The following is a 20,982-nucleotide window of genomic DNA, read 5'->3' as shown; positions in this document are numbered from 1 at the left end:
TAGCTTGGTGTCATCTGCAAACTTGCTGATGCTGGACTCAGTCTCCTCATCCAGATCATCAATAAAGATATTGAACAGGGCTGGGCCCAGGACTTATCCTTATGGCACACCACTAGTGCCAGCTGCCAGCTGGATGTGGCACCATTCACCGCCACTCTCTGGGCCCAGCCCTGCAGCCGCTTCCTGACCCATTTCAGAGTGAAATACAGAGTGATGATGAGATCTTAACAAAAATGATTTCTTACAAGAAGGCTGGAGAGGAACTTTCTACCAGTGTCCGTAGTGACAGGATGAAGAGTTCAGTATAAATAGCTTCAATATCAAGAAGAAAACCTTTACAGTGAAAGTGATGAAACTGGAACCGGTTGCCGAGAGAAGCTGTGGATGCTCCACCCCTGGATCTGTTCAAGATCAGGTTGAATGGGGGACTGAGAAACCTGACCTAGTGAAAGAGCTCCCTGCCAATGGTCTTGTGGTTGGACAAGATGGTCTTCAAAGGTCAGACCCCAAAACTATTCTGAGATTAATCCTAAAAATAGGCATTTGTCACAAGCTGAGCAGCTGGGTAAGGTTTTCTCCTGGATTTCATGTATTAAGACCACCTCCAAGTGGGTTTGTGAGACACATCTCCTGAAACTTGGTATAGCCCTGAGCACTCAAGGGTTTCACCAAGTCCATATACAGTCAGAGGGAAGCCTGCTAGTCTCTGTACAGTGGTGTGGTCTCCACTGAGCCTGAGCAGCAGCACTATCTGTGCCCACCTCTTATCATGGACGTTCAGTAGCACATAGAGGACTCTGGTGCTGCATGGCCCTGCGGGGTCAACATCCAGAGCAAAGTCTGAAGGAGGCTGCTCCTTTTACACTCCTTTGTCTTTGCCCTGCAGGTTGTCATCATGGAGGTGCAGGGTCTGAAGTCACTGGCCCCCAACCGCATTGTGTACTGCACCATGGAAGTCGAAGGAGGGGAGAAGCTGCAGACTGACCAGGCTGAAGCCTCAAAGCCAACGTAAGTTTCCCTTTGCCTTTTGCTCTCTCCACATGATCACCTCTCCCCTACCTCTGCACTACCGAGTGGCTGAGCAGAGCTCTGTCACTGGCTTGGTGAGGCCAGAGGGGACTCAAACTCAGAGGAGAAATGTGGCCTTCCATGTATGCAGAGTGTTGTCCTGTGACTAAGAACGGCACATAAGCCCTGGCTGAGAAAAACAGTGCTAATGACAGGCTTATGTCCCTTGTAACCTCTTGTAGAGACAGAAATGTGTGTCTAAACATAAGTGCTTGGCTAAGTAGGGATGGAGTTAAGCATGTGCTTAGATAAATGCTTGCCTGAGTGTGAGTCTGAATCAGTGCCATCAAGCATAGGTACATAATCTCATCCGCACTATCAGGGTTTTGGTGGTCCTATGAGAAACAGGAACAGCTGGTGGGGACACACTTCAGCAGCCACAACCAGAAGTGGGAGAGGGGAGCTGGGGAAAGCCTCAAGACAGCCAGTTAAAGCCTCATGTGAAGTCTCTCTGCTTTTGTCCAGTTCAAAGACAGAAACTTGTTCTGTTCTCTTTGCCCTGGGTCCCCAAGTCCTCAGCCTTGGCACCATGTGTGGCTTTTCCATCCTACCTAGATAATGTTATAAGTAGTGATTGATCTTTCTTAATTTGTCTGCTGGGCTGAGCACAATTTGGAAGGAGAAAATGTTGAATTGCTTATTTCCTTTCCAAGCTGTGGAATTAGTTACTTTGGGGCACTGTCTGTAGTCAGTTCCTCTCTGCTTCACTGCAGAGATTTTACACTGAAGTTCTCCTTGTACGTCCTCACGGTGGAGAATTGCCAAGGCAAGATGAAGCTTCCTCCAGCGGTTGGGAGCAGTGCAGGAGGGGTCGTTGCTGCTCTGTGTTCCCATATTCCATTCCCTCTGAGTGACTACTCCCCAGCAGCATTTCACCAGGAGCTTGGCAGGCTCGTGGAAAGAAAGCCAAAGCCACCCGACTGCATTAAACGTGAGTGCACAAGCGCTGCAGGCAGGCAGTTGAACCCCGCTGATGCATCAGGAGAGCAGAGCCACAGGCAGGCTGCCTTCCCTCTATGGTTGCCCTCCCGTGGAGGCATAGAAACTGCTGATGCCTTGTGCCCTGCACTGAAATCTGCAGTAAGTGGCTTAAAAACAATATTCCCAATCAGGGAACGTGCTGCAGCTTGGCTTACTTTTCAAAACGCTTCAAAATCTGCCACAAAGGAGGAAGTAGGAGAGCTATGCTTGGAGGAAAATTTCCATCAGAACCTGCAGTTGTCACTATTTTAGGTATTTTTATTGCTTCACTGGAGAAAGTTGAGCTCTGTTTAGGGGAAATTACTCCTAGCCATACTGAAAAGCACACTTCTGCTGGGTTAGCCTTGCTTGTTTAGCTTGCTCTCTTCATCCTACTTTTGCTGAAGGAGACTGCCCTTTCTTATGCAAGCTCTCTTGCTGTCAGCCAGAGAGCCACTTATACAAGCATTGTTTTGGAAATAAGGGCTACAGGAGTGAGCTCTTTAATCGAATGGGTCTTTTTATCATAATGAAATGTACAGTGTCTGGGCACCAAGCCATCAGCCCTCGGGAAAACGCAGCCAGTTCTGAATGCTGCGGTGTGGGATGAGTTATGCAAGTCCCTTGCACTCACCTTCTCTGTGCACTGGCTGCCTGGAGAATCAGAGAATCAACCAGGTTGGAAGAGACCTCCAAGATCATCCAGGCCAACCTAGCACCCAGCCCTGGCCAATCAACCAGACCGTGGCACCAAGTGCCCCAGCCAGGCTTTGCTTCAACACCTCCAGGCACAGTGACTCCACCACCTCCCTGGGCAGCCCATTCCAATGCCAATCACTCTCTCTGGCAACAACTTCCTCCTAACATCCAGCCTATACTTCTGGCATAACTTGAGACTGTGTCCCCTTCTTCTGTTGCTGCTTGCCTGGGAGAAGAGACCAACCCCACCTGGCTACAACCTCCCTGCAGGTAGTTGTAGACAGCAATGAGGTCACCCCTGAGCCCTGCTTTTAAGAGCTGGGGGGGTGGGTAACTCCCAAACCATCACAGGTGGCAGCAGGGTTAGCAGCCACGCACACCAACTGACCAGGTGAGTCCTGTCTGAGGAGTGTGGCTCTTGGGGCAGCAGTAGATATTGCTCTTCTGTTTCTTCTCAGGCTCCATCTTGGATTCCTGACATTTTAAGCCAAATCCTTTCGTGTCAGGATTATCTGCCTCAGCACGGGTACAGGGGATGGCACAGATCCAGAGAAAGCCAGGCCTGAAATAGCAAAGGGTTATTTCAGATCAGCCTTGCCATGTATTATTGGTAATGCTTTTAATAAGTTGTGTAAGAAAAAGCCTTTGTGTTACGCCCTAACCCACAGATGCCTCTACAAAACATCCCAAATCCCAGTGTGAGCAGGATTTCATGGGATCACAGGATCATAGGATGTTAGGGGTTGGAAGGGACCAAAGGAGATCATTGAGTGCAATCTCCCTGCCAGAGCAGGACCATACAATCCAGAACAGATCACAGAGGAACACACCCAGACAGGCCCTGAAAGTCTCCAGAGGAGGAGACTCCACAGCCTCTCTGGGGAGCCTGTTCTAGTGCTTTTTATGCTTTTTTGTGCTAGAACTGCGTTGTTGCAGAACACTGAGGGGTTTATATCCCCCTGCTTCCCCAGGTGTTGCCTGGTGTCTGCCCTCTGCAAAGCACAGTGGTTAGCTTGCTCCGCACAACTCACGCCCTGCCCGTGCAGGAGCTGTGTTAGCAATGCTGCTGTTTGCACAGGCTCAGAACAGCACAGAGGGTCCAGCCACAACACCTCTGTCCTGTGAACTTTAGAGATACATTTAAGCTGTGACCTGTGCTTGGAGCAGTCAATCATAGAATCAACCAGGTTGGAAGAGACCTCCAAGATTATCCAGGCCAACCTAGCACCCAGCCCTAGACAATCAACCAGACCATGGCACTAAGTGCCTCAGCCAGGCTTGGCTTCAACACCTCCAGGGATGGTGACTCCACCACCTCCCTGGGCAGCCCATTCCAATGCCAATCACTCTCTCTGACAACAACTTCCTCCTAACATCCAGCCTAGACTTCCCCTGGCACAACTTGAGACTGTGTATTAAAAGCAGTAAAGAACTGGTGGGCAAAGAAGCTGGCCAACATTTCTGGGCATTCTGGGATGCTAAAGAAGAGTTGGAGCTGTTTAGTTTGAAAAAGAGGAGGCTGAGAGGAGACCTCATTGCTGTCTACAGCTACCTGGAGGGACATTGTGGAGAAGCTGCTGCTGGTCTCTTCTCACAGGTAATTGGAGACAGAAAAAGGGGAATAGCCTCAAGGTGAGACTGGGGAGATTTAGATTGGCTGTTAGGGAAAAGTTTTTCATAGAGAGAGTGGTCAGGGACTGGAATGAGCTGCCCAGGGAGGTGGTGGAGTCACCCACTCTGCCTGTGTTTAAAGGGTGGTTTGGATGTGGTGCTTGGGGCTGTGATTTAAGGTGAATCTTGTAGAGTAGGGCTCTGGGTTGGACTTGGTGATCCAGCCTGAATGTTTCTGTGGTTCTGTGTGGGCTGCCTCTCTGACTCTGGAAGTTTCTTTGTTTTGAGGCTGTATGCCCCTGCCTTTCATAGAGGCCTCCTCAGTCCTAGTGCAGTAGCTCAGAGTATGAGAAGCAAGCATGGAACTTGTTATTTTTGAAGGAGGAGAGAAGACTCTTTAATGCCTGAGCTTTGTTTTTCGCCATGCCATTTTCTTCCGTATGTGCTGTAGGGCAGGGCTGGAGAGTGTACACTCAACGAGTCTCATCTGACTCCATTTTTAAGTTGTTTGTCATGCCCAAGAGCTTGGGCCTTGTGCCCTCTCCAGAAATTCACTCTTGATAAAGTAATGTCTTTATGAAGTTATAAATCTCTCCATCTCCATTCCTTTAGCCACCGCACTATGAAACAGAGGTGCCCTACTTTATCTTTGTGCTCACTGCTGATGCTGCTCCCTGGTTTCCTTTCAAGGTGCTCTAACAGCTCAGCTGCTTATCTCTGCTACAACAGGCTGCCCTTCTTTGGATTCCTACAACAAACCTCCAAGCTTACCACTCAGTTAGGGTCTTCATTTCAAATTAGTGTCTTGCATCCATCAGAGGCCCCTGCCTGCCTGTGATGCAACAGGAACTCCATAGCATCCTTCCGTTCAATCATGTCTCCTGGGAAATGAGCACTGAGTGGCAAAGGGAGAAGCCATGCAGGAGGGGAGGGTAATGAGCAGGGATGTCCTTTCTGTCTTTGTGGAAGGGGATAATCTGGTCTTTTCATTCTGGAATCCCCTGCCTCAGGCCCTAGAGTTTGAAGCGATGCTCAGTGGTTGTGCAGAGTAGGAGCATAATAGGAGAGTTTTACTGCAGGCAGTGTTTTGCTGCCATGGTTAGCTGGGAGATGCTGTGAACACTTCCCTGGACTCTTGTGAGGCTGCATCTGGAGTACTGTGCCCAGTTCTGGACCACTCAGGTCAAGAAGGAGAGTCCAGCATAGAGCTACAAAGATGATGAAGGGAATGGAACATTTCTGTTATGAAGAGGGCCTGAGGGAGCTGAGGCTGTGCTGCTTGGAGAGAAGGAGCCTGAGGGTAGACTTCATTCATGTTTATAAAGATGTGCAGGGTGAGTGCTAGGAGGCTGGAGCCAGTGAGGCCCAGTGGCAGCACAAGGGGCACTGGGTGGACGCTGAGGCACAGGAAGTTGCATGTAAACATGAGGAATTTTTGCCCTGTAAGGGTGACAGAACACTGGAACAGGCTGCCCAGGGGGGTTGTGGAGTCTCCCTCTCTGGAGATATTCAAATCCTGCCTGGGTGTGTTCCTGTGTGATCTGCTGTAGGTGATCCTACTCTGCAGGGGAGTTGGATTGGATGAGCTTTGGAGGTCCCTTCCAGCCCCTGACATGCTGTGATTCTGTGTGGCTCTGTGATAAAATGAGAAAGGTTCTTTTTGTGACTTATAAATTGCAAATAAATACTCCACATGCTGTAGAACTAATTTAACTCCACTAAAACAAAGTGGCTTGTACTGATGTGAAAAACAACAGAGTTTAGCCCATGATTCATGTTGTGTGTCTCTTGATGCAGCTATTGGTGCTGTGCCTGTTAGGTCTCTCGCTGACAGGTGGTTCTGCAGCCCCAGAGGTTGCCCACCAGTCTCAGCATCACTGTCCTGACAGCTGTGGCAGCCTGATGGACTCTGAAGACAGGCAGAAGAATCAGCTGCCTTAGACTTACCATGCTCACCTGAGTGCTCTCAGCCCATGCTACACTCAGAGCTGTTCATAGGATCACAGGATGTTAGAGGTTGGAAGGGACCCAAGGAGATCATCGAGTCCAACCCCCCCTGCCAGAGCAGGACAATGCTATCTAACACAGATCACAGAGGAACACATCCAGACAGGCCTTGAAAGCCTCCAGAGAAGGAGACCTTGCAGCCTCTCTGGGCAGCCTGTTCCAGTGCTCTGGGACCTCCCTTACAGTAAAGAAGTTCCCCCTTGTGTTGAGGCAGAACCTCTTTTGCTGCAACTTACACCCATTGCTGCTTGTCCTATCCCAGGGAGCAGTGAGCAGAGCCTGTCCCCCCTACTCCTGGCAGCCCTCAGATACTTATAGACATTTATCAAATCCCCTCTCAGTCTTCTCTTCTCCAGACTAAGCAGCCCCAGGTCCCTCAGCCTCTCCTCATCAGCCATGCCCTCCTGTCCCCTCATCATCCTCATAGCCCTCTGCTGGACCCTCTCCAGCAGATCCCTGTCCCTCTGAAACTGGGGAGCCCAGAACTGAACGGTACAGCACAGCAGAGCTCAGGCAGAAGAGCTGTGTGGCTACAGGATTTTAAGCACTCCTTAGCTAGTTAACTTTCGTGCCTAGCTGAGCCCTGTGTAAGCAGAATTCATGGTGCTGGGTGGAAGAAAGCCCACAAAATCAAGAGGTAATTTTAGGAAATAGCTTTTCATTAATTTTAGCTTGCCTTTCCAGTTGTATGGCTTCTTTTCACAGCTGTGCAGATGTTTACAGCTCTTCTCCTCAGGAAACCTCCAGGAGCATTATGTGTGTGTCTAAGTAGCTGACTGAGCCCTGGAAACAGCTGACATCAGGCACTGTCACTTCTGAGATACAGTCCTCATCCCTGCCGTGAGGCTCTAAGCAGGGGCTTGGTCTGCCCCAAGACATCTGTTGAGGGAATGTCTTCCAGGAGAGATCTTTGGCTTTTCTCTCTGTGAGCAGAGTGCAGACACTCTGTGTTGCTGAGCTAAAAGCTAACAGTGACAGGAACTTGAGGGGAGTTGCTTTTAGCCTCTCTGTCCCAGGCTGAAGGGTACAAAGCAGTGTCCGATCCCCCACACAAGATTTCTTCACCTGTAGTGTGTCTGGGAGCCAAATTTCTGATGAAACTGTGCATGTCTTTGCACCTGAAGGGTTCTGCTGCTAGTTTGGTCTGACCTGCTCTTCAAATCCTCTTTTGTGCTTGTGATAATATTTCCATAATGGTCCTGAGATTTATGTTACAACATTCCCATTTCTTAAAGTGGAGGCTGTGGACAAGTCATTAAGCACAGCAAAAAAAGCACTACAAAGTTATTACCCAGGTGCAAGCCTGTGATCTGTTATGGGAAGTCTTCACACAAGTGATTTATTGGCCTTTTTAATTAGGAAGTCAGAACTCCTCCTGCTGCTTCCTTCTAGCTGCTCTGCAGGAGTGGTTCTTGCACAGCTCAGCAATCAGGGACCATTGAGGGACCAAAATTCTCCTTTAGATTAAGCAGGTGAAATTTTCCCCAGAATAAAAGCAAAGCCCCATAGAGATTCCTGCACCTTCAGTGGCACTCAGATGGCTCCATCACCAGGGTGCAGCCTCCCAGAGAGTAGTGCAGCAGTGCTGGGACTGTAAATGGTGAGCCCAGGCATGGTCCAGCCCCCAAAAGCCTTAACACAGTCCCTCCTCTCTCCTGTTACTGTAAGTGTTATAGGAGAACCTGTGTTGAAGAACACAGACTTGTTCACAGTCTCAAGCTGTGCCAGAGGAGGTATAGGCTTGATATTAGAATAAGAGAATCAACCAGGTTGGAAGAGACCTCCAAGATCATCCAGTCCAACCTAGCACCCAGCCCTAGACAATCAACCAGACCATGGCACTAAGTCTTTTCTTGAACACCTTCAGGGATGGTGACTCCATTCCAATGCCAATCACTCTCTCTGACAACAACCTCCTCCTAACATCCAGCCTAGACCTCCCCCAGCACAACTTGAGACTGTGTCCCCTTGTTCTGTTGCTGGTTGTCTGGGAGAAGAGCCCAACCCCACCAGGCTACAGCCTCCCTTCAGGTAGTTGTAGACAGCAATGAAGTCACTCCCGAGCCTCCTCTACTTCAGGTTAAACCACCCCAGCTCCCTCAGCCTCTCCTCACAGGGCTGTGATCCAGGCCCCTCACCAGCCTTGCTGCCCTTCTCTCAACACCTTCCAGCACCTCAACATTTCTCTTCAATTGAGGAGCCCAGAACTGGACACAGCACTCAAGCTGTGGCCTGAGCAGTGCTGAGTCCAGGGGCAGAAGAACCTCCCTTGTCCTGCTGCCCACACTGCTCCTGAGCCAGCCCAGGATGCCATTGGCTCTCCTGCCCACACTGCTGGCTCATCTTCAGCTACTCTCTACCAGCACCCCCAGCTGCCTCTCTGCCTGGATGCTCTCAGCCACTCAGTCCCCAGCCTGTAGTACTGCTTGGGGTTGTTGTTGCCACAGTGTAGAACCCTGCACTTGGCCTTGTTAAATCTCATCCCATTGGCCTCTGCCCACCCATCCAGCCTGGCCAGGTCCCTCTGCGGGGACCTTGGAGGAAGTTCTTCACAGAGAGATTTGCCAGGGTTGCCTAGATCACGCAGGGACCAGAGCAACGCTGTGACACCAATATGATGCACAAGTCAAACCTTTATTGCAGCTAAAAGCAATGCTTATACAGAGAGCTAATACAATGTGTATAATTCTGATAGGTTGCACAACAGATTATGGGCTGTGCACACAGCCTAGCAGCAAATCTGCCTGACTGCCCCCCCTTAGTCCTCTCACACAGCTTACTTTGCAGCTTTTCTGCCAACGTTTCAAGGTTGTTTTCCCTGAAGCTGCACTCCTTATCTCATATCCTTCTCTGTGTCCTAATGTTACCCCTCTTGCTCTCTTATTTCGAGTCACTCAGCGCTGCCCAAACCCCAACAGCCATTGGAATGGGCTGCCCAGGGAGGTGGTGGAGTCGCCACCCCTGGAGGTGTTGAAGCAAAGCCTGGGTGGGGCATTTAGTGCCACGGTCTGGTTGATTGGCCAGGGCTGGGCAATAGGTTGGACTAGATGAGCTTGGAGGTCTCCTCTAACCTGGTTGATTCTATGATTCTATAGACTTACCTCTTGCTCTGGTGACAAGTGCAAGTTCTGGCTGTGTTTGCCTTGACCTTTAGAGCATACACAGCATTGCTTCCACATGGGTTCTCTGGTGTCTCGGAACGGGTTGAGCTCCTGCACCTTCGCTTGCACAGATGAGTGTCTCTGTTTTCTTGCCAGCTGTCTTAATTCCTTGAGTGCTCCTATGCACTTGGGAATTATGTATTCCTGTGCTAGCACCTACATTCACATCTAAGTATTCCAGGAGGTGTGATGATGCTCAAGGCAATTTTCATCGACACCCATCTGCTTCATCGCTCCTCTGCATGTGACCTTAAGATGGGATGGTAAAGACCAAAAGGGCATTGCAATGAGAGAGATTCAGTGATCTGAAATAGTACTAAATTAAGAGGAGGAGTGCAAAACAGAAGCCCTAAGATACATTCAGTGGTCTTTTTTAATGCTCATGTTTGGTGTCTTGAAATAAAATTAGGCCATGCCTTAGGGAGACGTCCAAGAGACCTCCAAGCTCATCCAGTCCAGCCTAGCACCCAGCCCTAGGCCATGGCACTAAGTGCCTCATTCAGGCTTTGTTTGAACACCTCTAGGGATGGCATCTCCACCACCTCCCTGGGCAGCCCATTCCAATGCCAATCACTCTCTCTGCCAACAACTTCCTCCTAACATCCAGTCTAGACCTGCCCTGGCACAGCTTGAGACTGTGTCCCCTTGTTCTATTGATGGTTTCCTGGCAGAAGAGACCAACCCCACCTGGCTACAACCTCCCTTCAGGTAGTTGTAGACAGCAATGAGCTCTGCCCTGAGCCTCCTCTTCTGCAGGCTGCACACCCCCAGCTCCCTCAGCCTCTCTTCATAGGGTTTGTGTTCCAGGCCCCTCACCAGCTTCATTACCCTTCTCTGGACACCTTCCAGTACATCTCTCTTGGACTGAGGAGCCCAGAACTGGACACAGCACTCAAGGCATGGCCTGACCAGTGCTGAGTCCAGGGGCAGAATAACCTCCTGAATGAATCCCTAAGCGGTGCTGTACCCGAAGCAGCTATACTGATGAAGCACATACAGTAGGAAGCCCTTGGAAAAGCATTTATGTTTTCAGTTCAGACTTCCCAGTATAAGGTTTCTGGGCTTACATTTCCATTTCCTCCTGCTGAGCTTTTCTCTTCCAATTGTGCTATCCCAGTATTAAGCGAGAGCACAGGCGTTTGAGTAGCAGTCTGCATTCAGATCACGCTAGGTAGTCGCGCTGCCTGTTTGCCCTGTGCATAACCCCACGCCTGCCGTGAGCAGCGTTGCCATCAAGTCTTACCCCAACCAGCCACGGGACTGCTGCGGCGGAGCACAGCCCGAGAGCAGTGTGGTCCTGGGAGGTGAGGCAGGGCTGGGCGAGGCATGGCAAAGGGACATCTCTGGGGCAGGAATGCCATCTCGTGGCCGTAAATAGCTATTATGCGGTTAAATCCACCTCCCATCCCTTCTCGCAGCTTCTCCCGCACATCAGCTATGCTTAGGAAACACATCGCACTGAAACTGAGCTCTGTATTTCCCGTACAGCACAGATCATCCTTTTCTGGGTTCCCAAAGCTGTGCCGTCAGCCTCAGCAGCTCTTCTTGGCTGCGGTGCCCTGACAGCCGAGTGACACGGTGCTGGCACAGGAGCGGGGTCTGCAGGGACTGTGTGAGAACCACAAGCAGATCAAGAGCAGACCTCCCCAGGCTTTGCTTTGCTGCAGCCTCCTTCAGCTTTACCCTGTTCCTTCTGCACCTTGCACACTCAGGCGCAGATGTGATGCTCTCCCAGACACATTTCTGTCTCAGCCAGCAGCCCTTGCCTTGCCGTAGCCAGTTTGAGGATGTGGGAGTTGCAGCTCCTGGATGGTGCCTTTTATCAGCTGTCTGGTTCTGTCGACTGCATGATGTTAAGCAAGATGTTGTCTGCACACACGACACCTAACATTGTGTCTCAGAGCCTTGGGAATGAAAAATGGACAGTCCATGGCATGCTGGAGGTTGGAAGGCATCCTCAGCTGCTGCTAGGAGATGCTCAGTCCCTAGGGCTGTGCTGTCTCTGCTCACCTTTTGGGTAACACCAGAGTGTTTTCTGAAGGGTTGTTTGGAGGCAAAATACCCCCCTTTTTTAAACAAAAGAATTACTGCTGGTGCTTTTTTTTTAGCAGAGGGAGCATTATATGCTCAGCAGGGATTAGAGTGTCGTGAGAAATGGTGGATTCACTCAGAGAGCCCCTGGGTTATCCCATCGGAGCAGATGTCAGTACTCTGTGTGGAGGCTTGGCCTCACTTGGTGTAACATAGCTCCAGGGGCAGGCAGGTAACAGCCACCTCTGCTGGTGAGTGCTTGCAGGGATTGATGACTTGCTGGTCACCTGCACAGTAGCTGCACTGGTGAAACCAGGCTTTGCCACCCTTACAAAGTCTGCTTGGGAAAGTCTAAGAGGAATCAAATCTGTTTGTGCTGTCACTCCCACTTCAGCTCAGCCTCTTCCGAGTGGATGGGACTGAAAGCCTGTTCTGCTAGCAGAAAGGGAGGAGAGGAAACAGCATGAACAAAAATAGTCCCCATTGTCACTCTGTGTCTGATCACTTTGGTTGTCCTGATCTGAAGATGAGTAAACACATCCAACTTTCACTGTGGGAGGAATCTCAGAGGAGGCTGAGCAGCTCTTGAGAACTCAATCCGTTTGCACAGGCAGAGCAAGAAGGTGCCTTCCTCAGCACCTGAACTCTATTTCTTAGCCAAGGACCTTTTCACAGGAGCAGAAACACAGAAGGTTCTCTCCATCTATGTATAATCTTGGAGGTTTTTCATTTGGGGTCTTTTCTGTGCCCCCTGCACATCTCCAGCACCCCTCTCTAGCAGTGGAAAGACAGGGGTGCTCTTAGGGTAGGCTTCATTTCATCTGCTTGCTGCCTCTGAATTGAAGTGAGGCAAATGAAAGTCCAATTCCACTGAGTATTAATTAGATCTCTTCTTGTTACAGTATCAGGATTCCAAGGCAGGTGACACAGCCACATGTGCAATGTATTACAGTCCCTTAAATTTGTGGGTTTCCACAAGTGTGATCAATCTCATATCACAGTATCCTCTCCTGACAGCTAAAGATTCAAATCCTTTCCTGGAAGCCATAGTTCCATTCAAGGCCCTCCGCAGCATGTGAAACCCCAACTCAGTCCCACAAAACCCACCAAAGGCATTAAATGACTTGCTGCTTGGCCAGGGGATAGCTGCTGCTGGGGGGGGGAACCAACACCTGCTGTACTTAGAATCATAGAATCAGTCAGGGTTGGAAGGGAACACAAGGATCATCTAATTCCAACCCCCCTGCCATGGCCAGGGACACCCTACCCTAGAGCAGGCTGCCCACAGCCTACAACTACCTGAGGGGAGGTTGTGGTCAGGAGGAGGTTGCTCTCTTCTCTCAGGTGGCCAGCACCAGAACAAGAGGACACAGCCTCAGGCTGTGCCAGGGGAGATTTAGGCTGGAGGTGAGGAGAAAGTTCTTCCCTGAGAGAGTCATTGGACACTGGAATGGGCTGCCCGGGGAGGTGGTAGAGTCGCCGTCCCTGGAGCTGTTCAAGGCAGGACTGGACGTGGCACTTGGTGCCATGGTCTGGCCTTGAGCTCTGTGGTAAAGGGTTGGACTTGATGATCTGTGAGGTCTCTTCCAACCCTGATGATACTGTGATACTGTGATACCTCCAGGGATGGGGCCTCAACCACCTCCCTGGGCAACCCATTCCAGCCTCTCACCACCCTCATGGTGAAGAACTTCCTAACATCCAGTCTGAATTTGCCCATTTCTAGCTTTTTTTCCATCCCCTCCTAGTCCTATCACTACCTGACAGCATAAAAAGTCCCTCCCCAGCCTTTTTGTAGGCCCCCTTAAGTTACTGAAAGGTCACAAGAAGGTCACCTGGGAGCCTTGTCCTCTCCAGACTGAGGAGGCTTCCTCCACAATGTGATGCACCCTCTGAGCACGGCAGAGCAGGCAGTGTGCACTCTCTTCTTTGCTGCCTTTGCTCAGCATCCTGCTTTGCTTCTGACTCAGTAGTTTTTCATCTTCCAGTAACAGTATCTCTTCAGATGATGTATTGCCCACTGGGTTAAGTGTTTTAGATGGACTCAGCTGACCTCATCTGAGGTTTACATTGAGCCACAAACCAGTCTGTAACTGTCTCCAACCCAAGATCCCCAAACTGGCTGTGGTTCAATGCATTCTACCACAGCATCACAGGATGTTAGGGGTTGGAAAGGACCCAAAGAGATCATCGAGTCCAACACCCCTGCCAGAGCAGGACCACACAATCTAGCTCAGGTCACACAGGAACACATCCAGACAGGCACAGAAAGGCTCCAGAGAAAGAGACTCCACAAACTCTCTGGGCAGCCTGTGCCAGGGCTCTGGGACCCTTCCAGTCAAGAAGTTCCCCCTTGTGTTGAGCTGGAACCTCCTGTGGTGCAGCTTCCACCCATTGCTCCTTGTGCTATCCCAGGGAGCAGTGAGCAGAGCCTGTCCCCCTGCTCCTGACCCCCAGCACTCAGGTAGTTATAAACATTGATTAAATCCCCTCTCAGTTTTCTCTTCTCCAGACTAAGCAGCCCCAGATCCCTCAGCCTCCCTCATCAGGCAGTGCTCCAGTCCCCTCATCATCCTCCTAGCCCTCCCTTGGACTCTCTCCAGCAGATCCCTGTCCCTCTTCAACTGGGGAGCCGCAAACTGAAGGCAGTACTCAAGGCGAGGTCTCACCAGGGCAGAGGAGAACCTCGCTTGATCTGCAGGACACTCTTCTTAATGCACCCCAGGAACTGTGGACAGGCAGCCTGTCCCCCACTACTGACCCCCAACCTGCAGATGTTTATAAACATTTATTAGATCCCCTCTCAGTCTTCTCTTCTCCAGACTAAGCAGCCCCAGGTCCCTCAGCCTCTCCTCATCAGCCATGCCCTCCTGTCCCTTCATCATCCTCATGGCCCTCCACTGGACCCTCTCCAGCAGATCCCTGTCCCTGTTCAACTGGGGAGCCCAAAACTGAGCACAGTCCACAAGATGAGGTCTCAGCAGGGCAAAGTAGAGGGAGAGGAGAACCTCTCTCCATCTTCTAGACACAGTCTTCATAATGCCCCATGCCAGTGCCATGGACAACTTGTTAGCCACCAGTGAACCACTGAAACATATTTGTGTGTGGACCTGCATACCGTGGGTCTCCAGCTGTGTGAACCATCTGGGGCCTCTCTTGGAAAGCCAGGAAAAGGCCTGAACTCTCCTGTTGCCTTTGGGGTTTTTCAGAAACCAAAGGCACAAACCCAGACCCTGCTACCTGTTGCCACCACCCGTGAGAGCTGCACAAAAAGGCACGTTTCCCAAAGGCTCTGGGATGCCCTATTCCTTTTTACTGTGACTTTATGATCCAGCTGGTGCAGATGTGAGCACCTGCCACCACCACACACTGTGGGCACATCTGTGCTGTCACAATGCCAGTTCAGTGCTCCCAAGGACAGCTGAGCTGCCAGCTCTAGGTGACTTTGCTTTAGCAGGGGAAGGATGAGATGTTCTCCAGAGGTTCCTCCCAGCCCTTACCACTCTGTGATACTCTGTATGCAGCCACCTGGCTGCTGCAGGAAGACAGATGCACTGGGTGCTGGGTGAGGTGGCTGTGCCCCTGTGGGGATGGAGCCAGCTGCATGACATGTTCTGCATTCCAAAGACATGCTCCTGGCCCGGGAGGAGGCAGCACTGCTGCTGATTCTGTTACATTTAACAAAGGACAAGAGGCAGATGGCTTGACAAATTAGTGCAGATCTGATCAACGTGCAGGAATCACAGAATCATAGAATCATAGGTCTCTGGGAAGGGGAAACACTTTGGCCCTAAGGTTATTAACTGGGTGTCTGCTGCTTTTGCAAGTGCCTGGCTGCTTCCCCCTCTGAGCTTTATTTTAGGAATAGGGATCAGGAAGATAAGAATCACAGAATCAAGCAGGTTGCAAGAGACCTCCAAGCTCATCCAGGCCAACCTAGCACCCAGCCCTGGCCAATCAACCAGACGATGGCACTAAGTGCCCCAGCCAGGCTTTGCTTCAACACCTCCAGGCACAGTGACTCCACCACCTCCCTGGGCAGCCCATTCCAATGTCAATCACTCTCTCTGTCAACAACTTCCTCCTAACACCCAGCCTAGACCTGCCCTGGCACAGCTCGAGACTGTGTCCCCTTCTTCTGTTGCTGGTTGCCTGGCAGAAGAGACCAACCCCACCTGGCTACAGCCTCCCCTCAGGCAGCTGTAGACAGCAATGAGCTCTGCCCTGAGCCTCCTCTTCTGCAGGCTGCACACCCCCAGCTCCCTCAGCCTCTCTTTGGAGGACTTTTTTACTTAAGCAGTAGACTTGTGGGGATGAGGCAGAAGGGCAGCACCTCCCACACAGAGGAGGATGCTGCTGCATGTGTTGAGCATAATGCACACTGGAGCAAACCCACCAAGGGCAGGTCACAGCTCTCCCTTTACAGACAGTTTTGCTTCCATTTTCTGGTGGTTTTCATGGTTATCTGATGCAAGCTGGCAAGCAAACCCACTTCAGTAAATCTGTCTGGAGCAGGAGAAAAGCTGTCCTCTGGCAGTTTGGAAGCCCATGAGAACTGGTCATAGATCATGTTTAAATGTCAACCCTGTCTAAAGCACATCACTCTCCAGCTGCTCCCATGTTAGCCTGCTGACAGGCTGAGCTGGTTAGCAGGGCTGATTCATGGCCCAGCAGTATAATTCAGTTACACTTGTTCATTATTTATAGGACTCACAGACATTGATGTTCTGGCTTGATCAAGTTACAGGGGCAATGATGAAGGCAGGGTTACTGCTTCAGATTAGTCAGTGGCTAAGGACACTTGCTGGAGACCACAGTACTTGAGAGAGTTGAATGCATTCTCATAGAATCAACCAGATTGGAAGAGACCTCCGAGATCATCCAATCACCCAGCCCTAGCCAATCAACCAGACATTGATTAAATCCCCTCTCAGTCTTCTCCAGACTAAGCAGCCCCAGGTCCCTCAGCCTCCTCTCATCAGGCAGTGCTCCAATCCCCTAATCATCCTCGTAGCTCTCTGCTGGACCCTCTCCAGCAGATCCCTGTCCCTCTTCAACTGGGGAGCCCAAAACTGAAGGCAGTACTCAAGATGAGGTCTCAGCAGGGCAAAGTAGAGGGGGAGGAGAACCTCTCTCAATCGGCTGGACACACTCTTCTTAATGCACCCCAGGATCCCATTGGCCCTCTTGGCCACAAGACACACAGGATGTAAAGCACTCCACATCCCTAGAATGAAGACAGTTGCTTCTGCAGTGATCTCATGGCAGGAAAAGATCACTTTTCCCACAGCAACAAGGCAAGGAGCCCAGGTGGTCTTCTTGCTTTGTCTGCAAATTGCCAAGGACTGAGTAGCATCAACCTGAAGGTTTGCCAGGTGATCACCAACATGCTGTTTGAAGCAGCTGACAGCAGACTGCTACCAATGGTGCCACTTGCCCTCCATGTGCCAGTAAGGACAGTGCCTGTGAGAGCTCCCAAATGCTCCTGAAATCAGATAGGTAAGGCTTCAAGTGCTCCATGTTAGATGAACCCATGGAGGTAGTGCAAGACAGGGCTGACTTTTGTTGCACGTTGTTTACTCATGCCCTCTGGGTATGTGTCCTTTCATGCTCATTGAGAAAAAGCTCTCAGTGCTGCAGGCTGTTTGGTTAGTAACTGTTGGCAGCTTTAGATGAATGTGTGGGCACAGAGTCTGCAGTGATGTTCTGCTTATTTAACTTGGGAAAGGTAAAACAAGGACACAGCATTTGTCACCAGCACCTGGGGAATATCTCATCCTCTGGCTCTTTGCAGCCAGAAGGTTCATCTTGAGTTTCAAGCCAAAGTAGAAACTCTGGAGTTGCAAGTAGCTCCTACTGCTATCACTGAAACAGCAGAGATGCCGTAATTCTAACAAAGTCCTGAGGCACAACAGCACTTCTTGTTTAGTTCCAGGCTTTGGGATGCACTGGACAATAAGTGATGGGCTGTTGGATTCATGTGGGGTTCAGATAGTTATTACAGTCTGAACTGAGAAAGCACTGTCAGGAGTTTTCTGCTGGTGTACTTGTCTGTGACTGCATGTATAAGTGTGTGTTTCTTCTTTGGCCAGAACACTATAGAACCATAGACTCAACCAGGCTGGAAGAGACCTCCAAGATCATCCAGCCCAACCTAGCACCCAGCCCTAGCCAATCAACCAGACCATGGCACTAAGTGCCTCACCCAGGCTTTACTTGAGCACCTCTAGGGGTGGTGACTCCACCACCTCCCTGGGCAGCCCATTCCAGTGCCAATCACTCTCTCTGCCAACAACTTCCTCCTAACATCCAGCCTAGACCTGCCCTGGCACAACTTGAGACTGTGTCCCCTTGTTCTGTCGCTGCTTGCCTGGCAGCAGAGCCCAACCCCACCTGGCTACAACCTCCCTGCAGGTAGTTGTAGAGAGCAATGAGGTCTGCCCTGAGCCTCCTCTTCTGCAGGCTGCACACCCCCAGCTCCCTCAGCCTCTCCTCACAGGGCTGTGCTCCAGGCCCCTCCCCAGCCTTGCTGCTGTTCTCTGGACACCTTCCAGCACCTCAACATCTCTCTTGAATGGAGGAGCCCAGAACTGGACACAGCACTCAAGGGGTGGCCTGAGCAGTGCTGAGCACAGGGGCAGAAGAACTTCCCTTGTCCTGCTGGCCACACTGCTCCTGAGCCAGCCCAGGATGCCACTGGCATACTGTTTGTCGCTGTTGGCAGATGCGTTGTTGCTTTGAGGCATCAGTGTGAGCTCTGACAAGAAAGGATGGCTACTTCATGAGAAGATTTTGTCCAGAATGGGTCCAAAGGCACTTTCCCAACAAACAAACTCCTGCAGTGATGACTTCCTTCATTACTAACAGTGGAAGTGGCAGCTTTACACCGTTAGCCTTTCAGAAGGTCCCAGTACCAAGCTGCTGTCCAGAGCTAATGTTCTCAGCAATAATTTAATACACAGCCCAGATAAAGTGTGTACTGAGATTGAATACAAATGATGCCTCAGTGCCAGGAATTATGGCCTTATGCTGAGCATCACTATGGCAACTAATGACATCACTGCAGGCTTCAACCTGCACAAACCCCAACTTCTGAAGGTTGCCTTTGTTGGCATGGATCTTTTCAGGTCTTTTGGGGGGTATGGGGGCATAAGCACCACGGGCATGGTGCAAGGGTTGGCTGTGTATGTTTGCTGCCATTTGAAACGTTTATTCCCTTTGTGGTTAGTGTTGTTCCCATGAAGGAAACCTAATGAAAATTACTGTTTGTATTTGGTGAGTAACATTTGTTGATAACATATGGTCTGGGAATGCTTCAGCAAATAAGAGCTTTTTAATAGTAAACAGAGATATGAGTTCTATAAAGCAGATGCTGTCAAAATACACAGCCTAAAGTTAGATATGTTCTTACTTTTGCCTCTTGCCCAAAGCAAGATTATCCTCCTGATTTCCCTGCTTGTGACAATGCAGGGATTTTAAGAGAGAAAACATAACCTGTGACTTGAAGCTGCAATTAGCAAATAAGGCTGTGTGGTGAGTTTAGGAACTTCCCTCCCACACCCACCCACCCCTCCCCTCCCAAAGAACTAAAATTTATCAGCTCAAATGTCTTGGAAGTAAGATAAAGATATATTTTACAGCAAGCTAAATATACAAGCATATGTACAAAATATATTTGCAGTTACATACATAGAGTCATAGAATCAACCAGGTTGGAAGAGACCTCCAAGATCATCCAGGCCAACCTAGCACCCAGCCCTAGACAATCAACCAGACCATGGCACTAAGTGCCTCAGCCAGGCTTGGTTTCAACACCTCCAGGGATGGTGACTCCACCACCTCCCTGGGCAGCCCATTCCAATGCCAATCACTCTCTCTGACAACAACTTCCTCCTAACATCCAGCCTAGACCTCCCCAAGCACAGCTTGAGACTGTGTCCCCTTGTTCTGTTGCTGCTTGCCTGGCAGCAGAGCCCAACCCCACCTGGCTACATAGAATAGAATCATAGAATCATAGAATCAAGCAGGTTGGAAGAGACCCTGAAGATCATCCAGTCCAACCTAGCACCCAGCCCCAGCCAGCCAACCAGACCATGGCACCAAGTGCCTCAGCCAGGCCCCACCTGAACACCTCCAGGGATGGCAACTCCACCACCTCCCTGGGCAGCTCATTCCAATGCCAATCACTCTCTCCGCCAACAACTTCCTCCTAACATCCAGCCCACACTTTCCCCAGAACAACTTGAGACCGTGTCCCCCTGCTCTGCTGCTGGTTGCCTGGGAGAAGAGCCCAACCCCACCTGGCTACAGCCCCCCCTCAGGTAGTTGCAGACAGCAATGAGGTCTGCCCTGAGCCTCCTCTGCTGCAGGCTGCACATTGGGTGCTTCTGTACTCCATAACCTCCCATAACTGGCAATCTGTGCCAGTGTCTCACCACCCTCACTGCAAAGAACCCTTTCCTAACATCTAGTTTGAGTCTCCTCTCTGCCACTTTAAACCCATTCCCCTTTGTCCTGTCATTACAAGACCTTTTCAATAGTCCCTCCCCAGCCTTCAGATACTTGAAGGCTACTATAAGGTATTCCTGAAGCCTTCTCTTCTCCAAGCTGCAGAGCCCCAGCTTTCATAGCCTGTCCTCATAGCAGAGCTGCTGCAGCCCTCTGAGCATCTTTGTGGCCTCCTCTGGACTGGCTCAAACAGTTCCATGTCCTTCTCATGCTGGGGGCTCCAGAACTGCACACAGGACTGCAGGTGTAGCTCACAATGAATTATATTTAAAAGAAAAAATACAAAGAAAGAGGGGAAAAAAGACCCAAAGAGAATCTTTTATCCACTAGTTTCATGCTGGTCCTCTGCAGGATCAGATGTTCAGGAGCATCCTCTGTGCAACAGTGCACTCTTCCCAGGTCTTTTTTCTGCCCTTTGCCTTTGGCCAAGCTGTTCTCTACTAACAAAAGCAAGTGCATGTTAGGAGTCTTTTGCTTAGTTCTGCCTGGAAGCTTCTGTCTGGCTTTATTTTAACAAGTTTCTTGGTTTTGAAGTTGTAGAAATAAAGCTTGAAACACAGCTGTGAAGTCTCAAAGATAAAGGCATCAAGTCTTTTTACCTCTTAGTATAGATGCTACTTTCAGAACTGATTAAAGCTTGCAAATAGACATCAGTTCAAGTTCCTTTTAACTCTTCTTCCATGACTCTCTTCAGTCAGTGTCTGCTTGCCAGAGGAAAATGTTTTCCTCTATCTCAAAAGCCTCAGCGGAGGTCATTTGATATGTAGGTGCAAGAGGCACCACTTGTGGAGGCTCCTGATGAGCCTGTTTAAAAGGCATGGTCCTCAGGAAGATGAACAGATTTGGTGTTTCATGGCTTTATTTTCCCTGTGATCTCTCTCAATCAAAAAGAGACCTTACACCTGCTGTGTAAGATTCAGGTATCTTTAAGAGAACC

At 50.2% G+C, this 20,982-nt stretch overlaps 1 protein-coding gene across 13 annotated transcripts in view; it reads left to right on the top strand.

Annotated features, from left to right (window-relative positions):
* CADPS (calcium dependent secretion activator) overlaps window positions 1–20,982 on the top strand; it is a 294,058-nt gene that overhangs the window by 133,833 nt on the left and 139,243 nt on the right. For all 13 annotated transcript variants that reach the window (XM_064156993.1, XM_064156990.1, XM_064156994.1 and 10 more), the window contains exon 6: window positions 887–1,008. In XM_064156993.1, coding sequence (XP_064013063.1) covers window positions 887–1,008 — 122 coding nt within the window. The remainder of the gene's footprint in view (window positions 1–886; window positions 1,009–20,982) is intronic.

Source organism: Pogoniulus pusillus, chromosome 16, assembly GCF_015220805.1.
Source record: "Pogoniulus pusillus isolate bPogPus1 chromosome 16, bPogPus1.pri, whole genome shotgun sequence".
Classification (NCBI taxonomy): domain Eukaryota; kingdom Metazoa; phylum Chordata; class Aves; order Piciformes; family Lybiidae; genus Pogoniulus; species Pogoniulus pusillus.
Note: the sequence above shows the minus strand (reverse complement) of the source record. Positions and strands in the feature narration are given on the sequence as shown.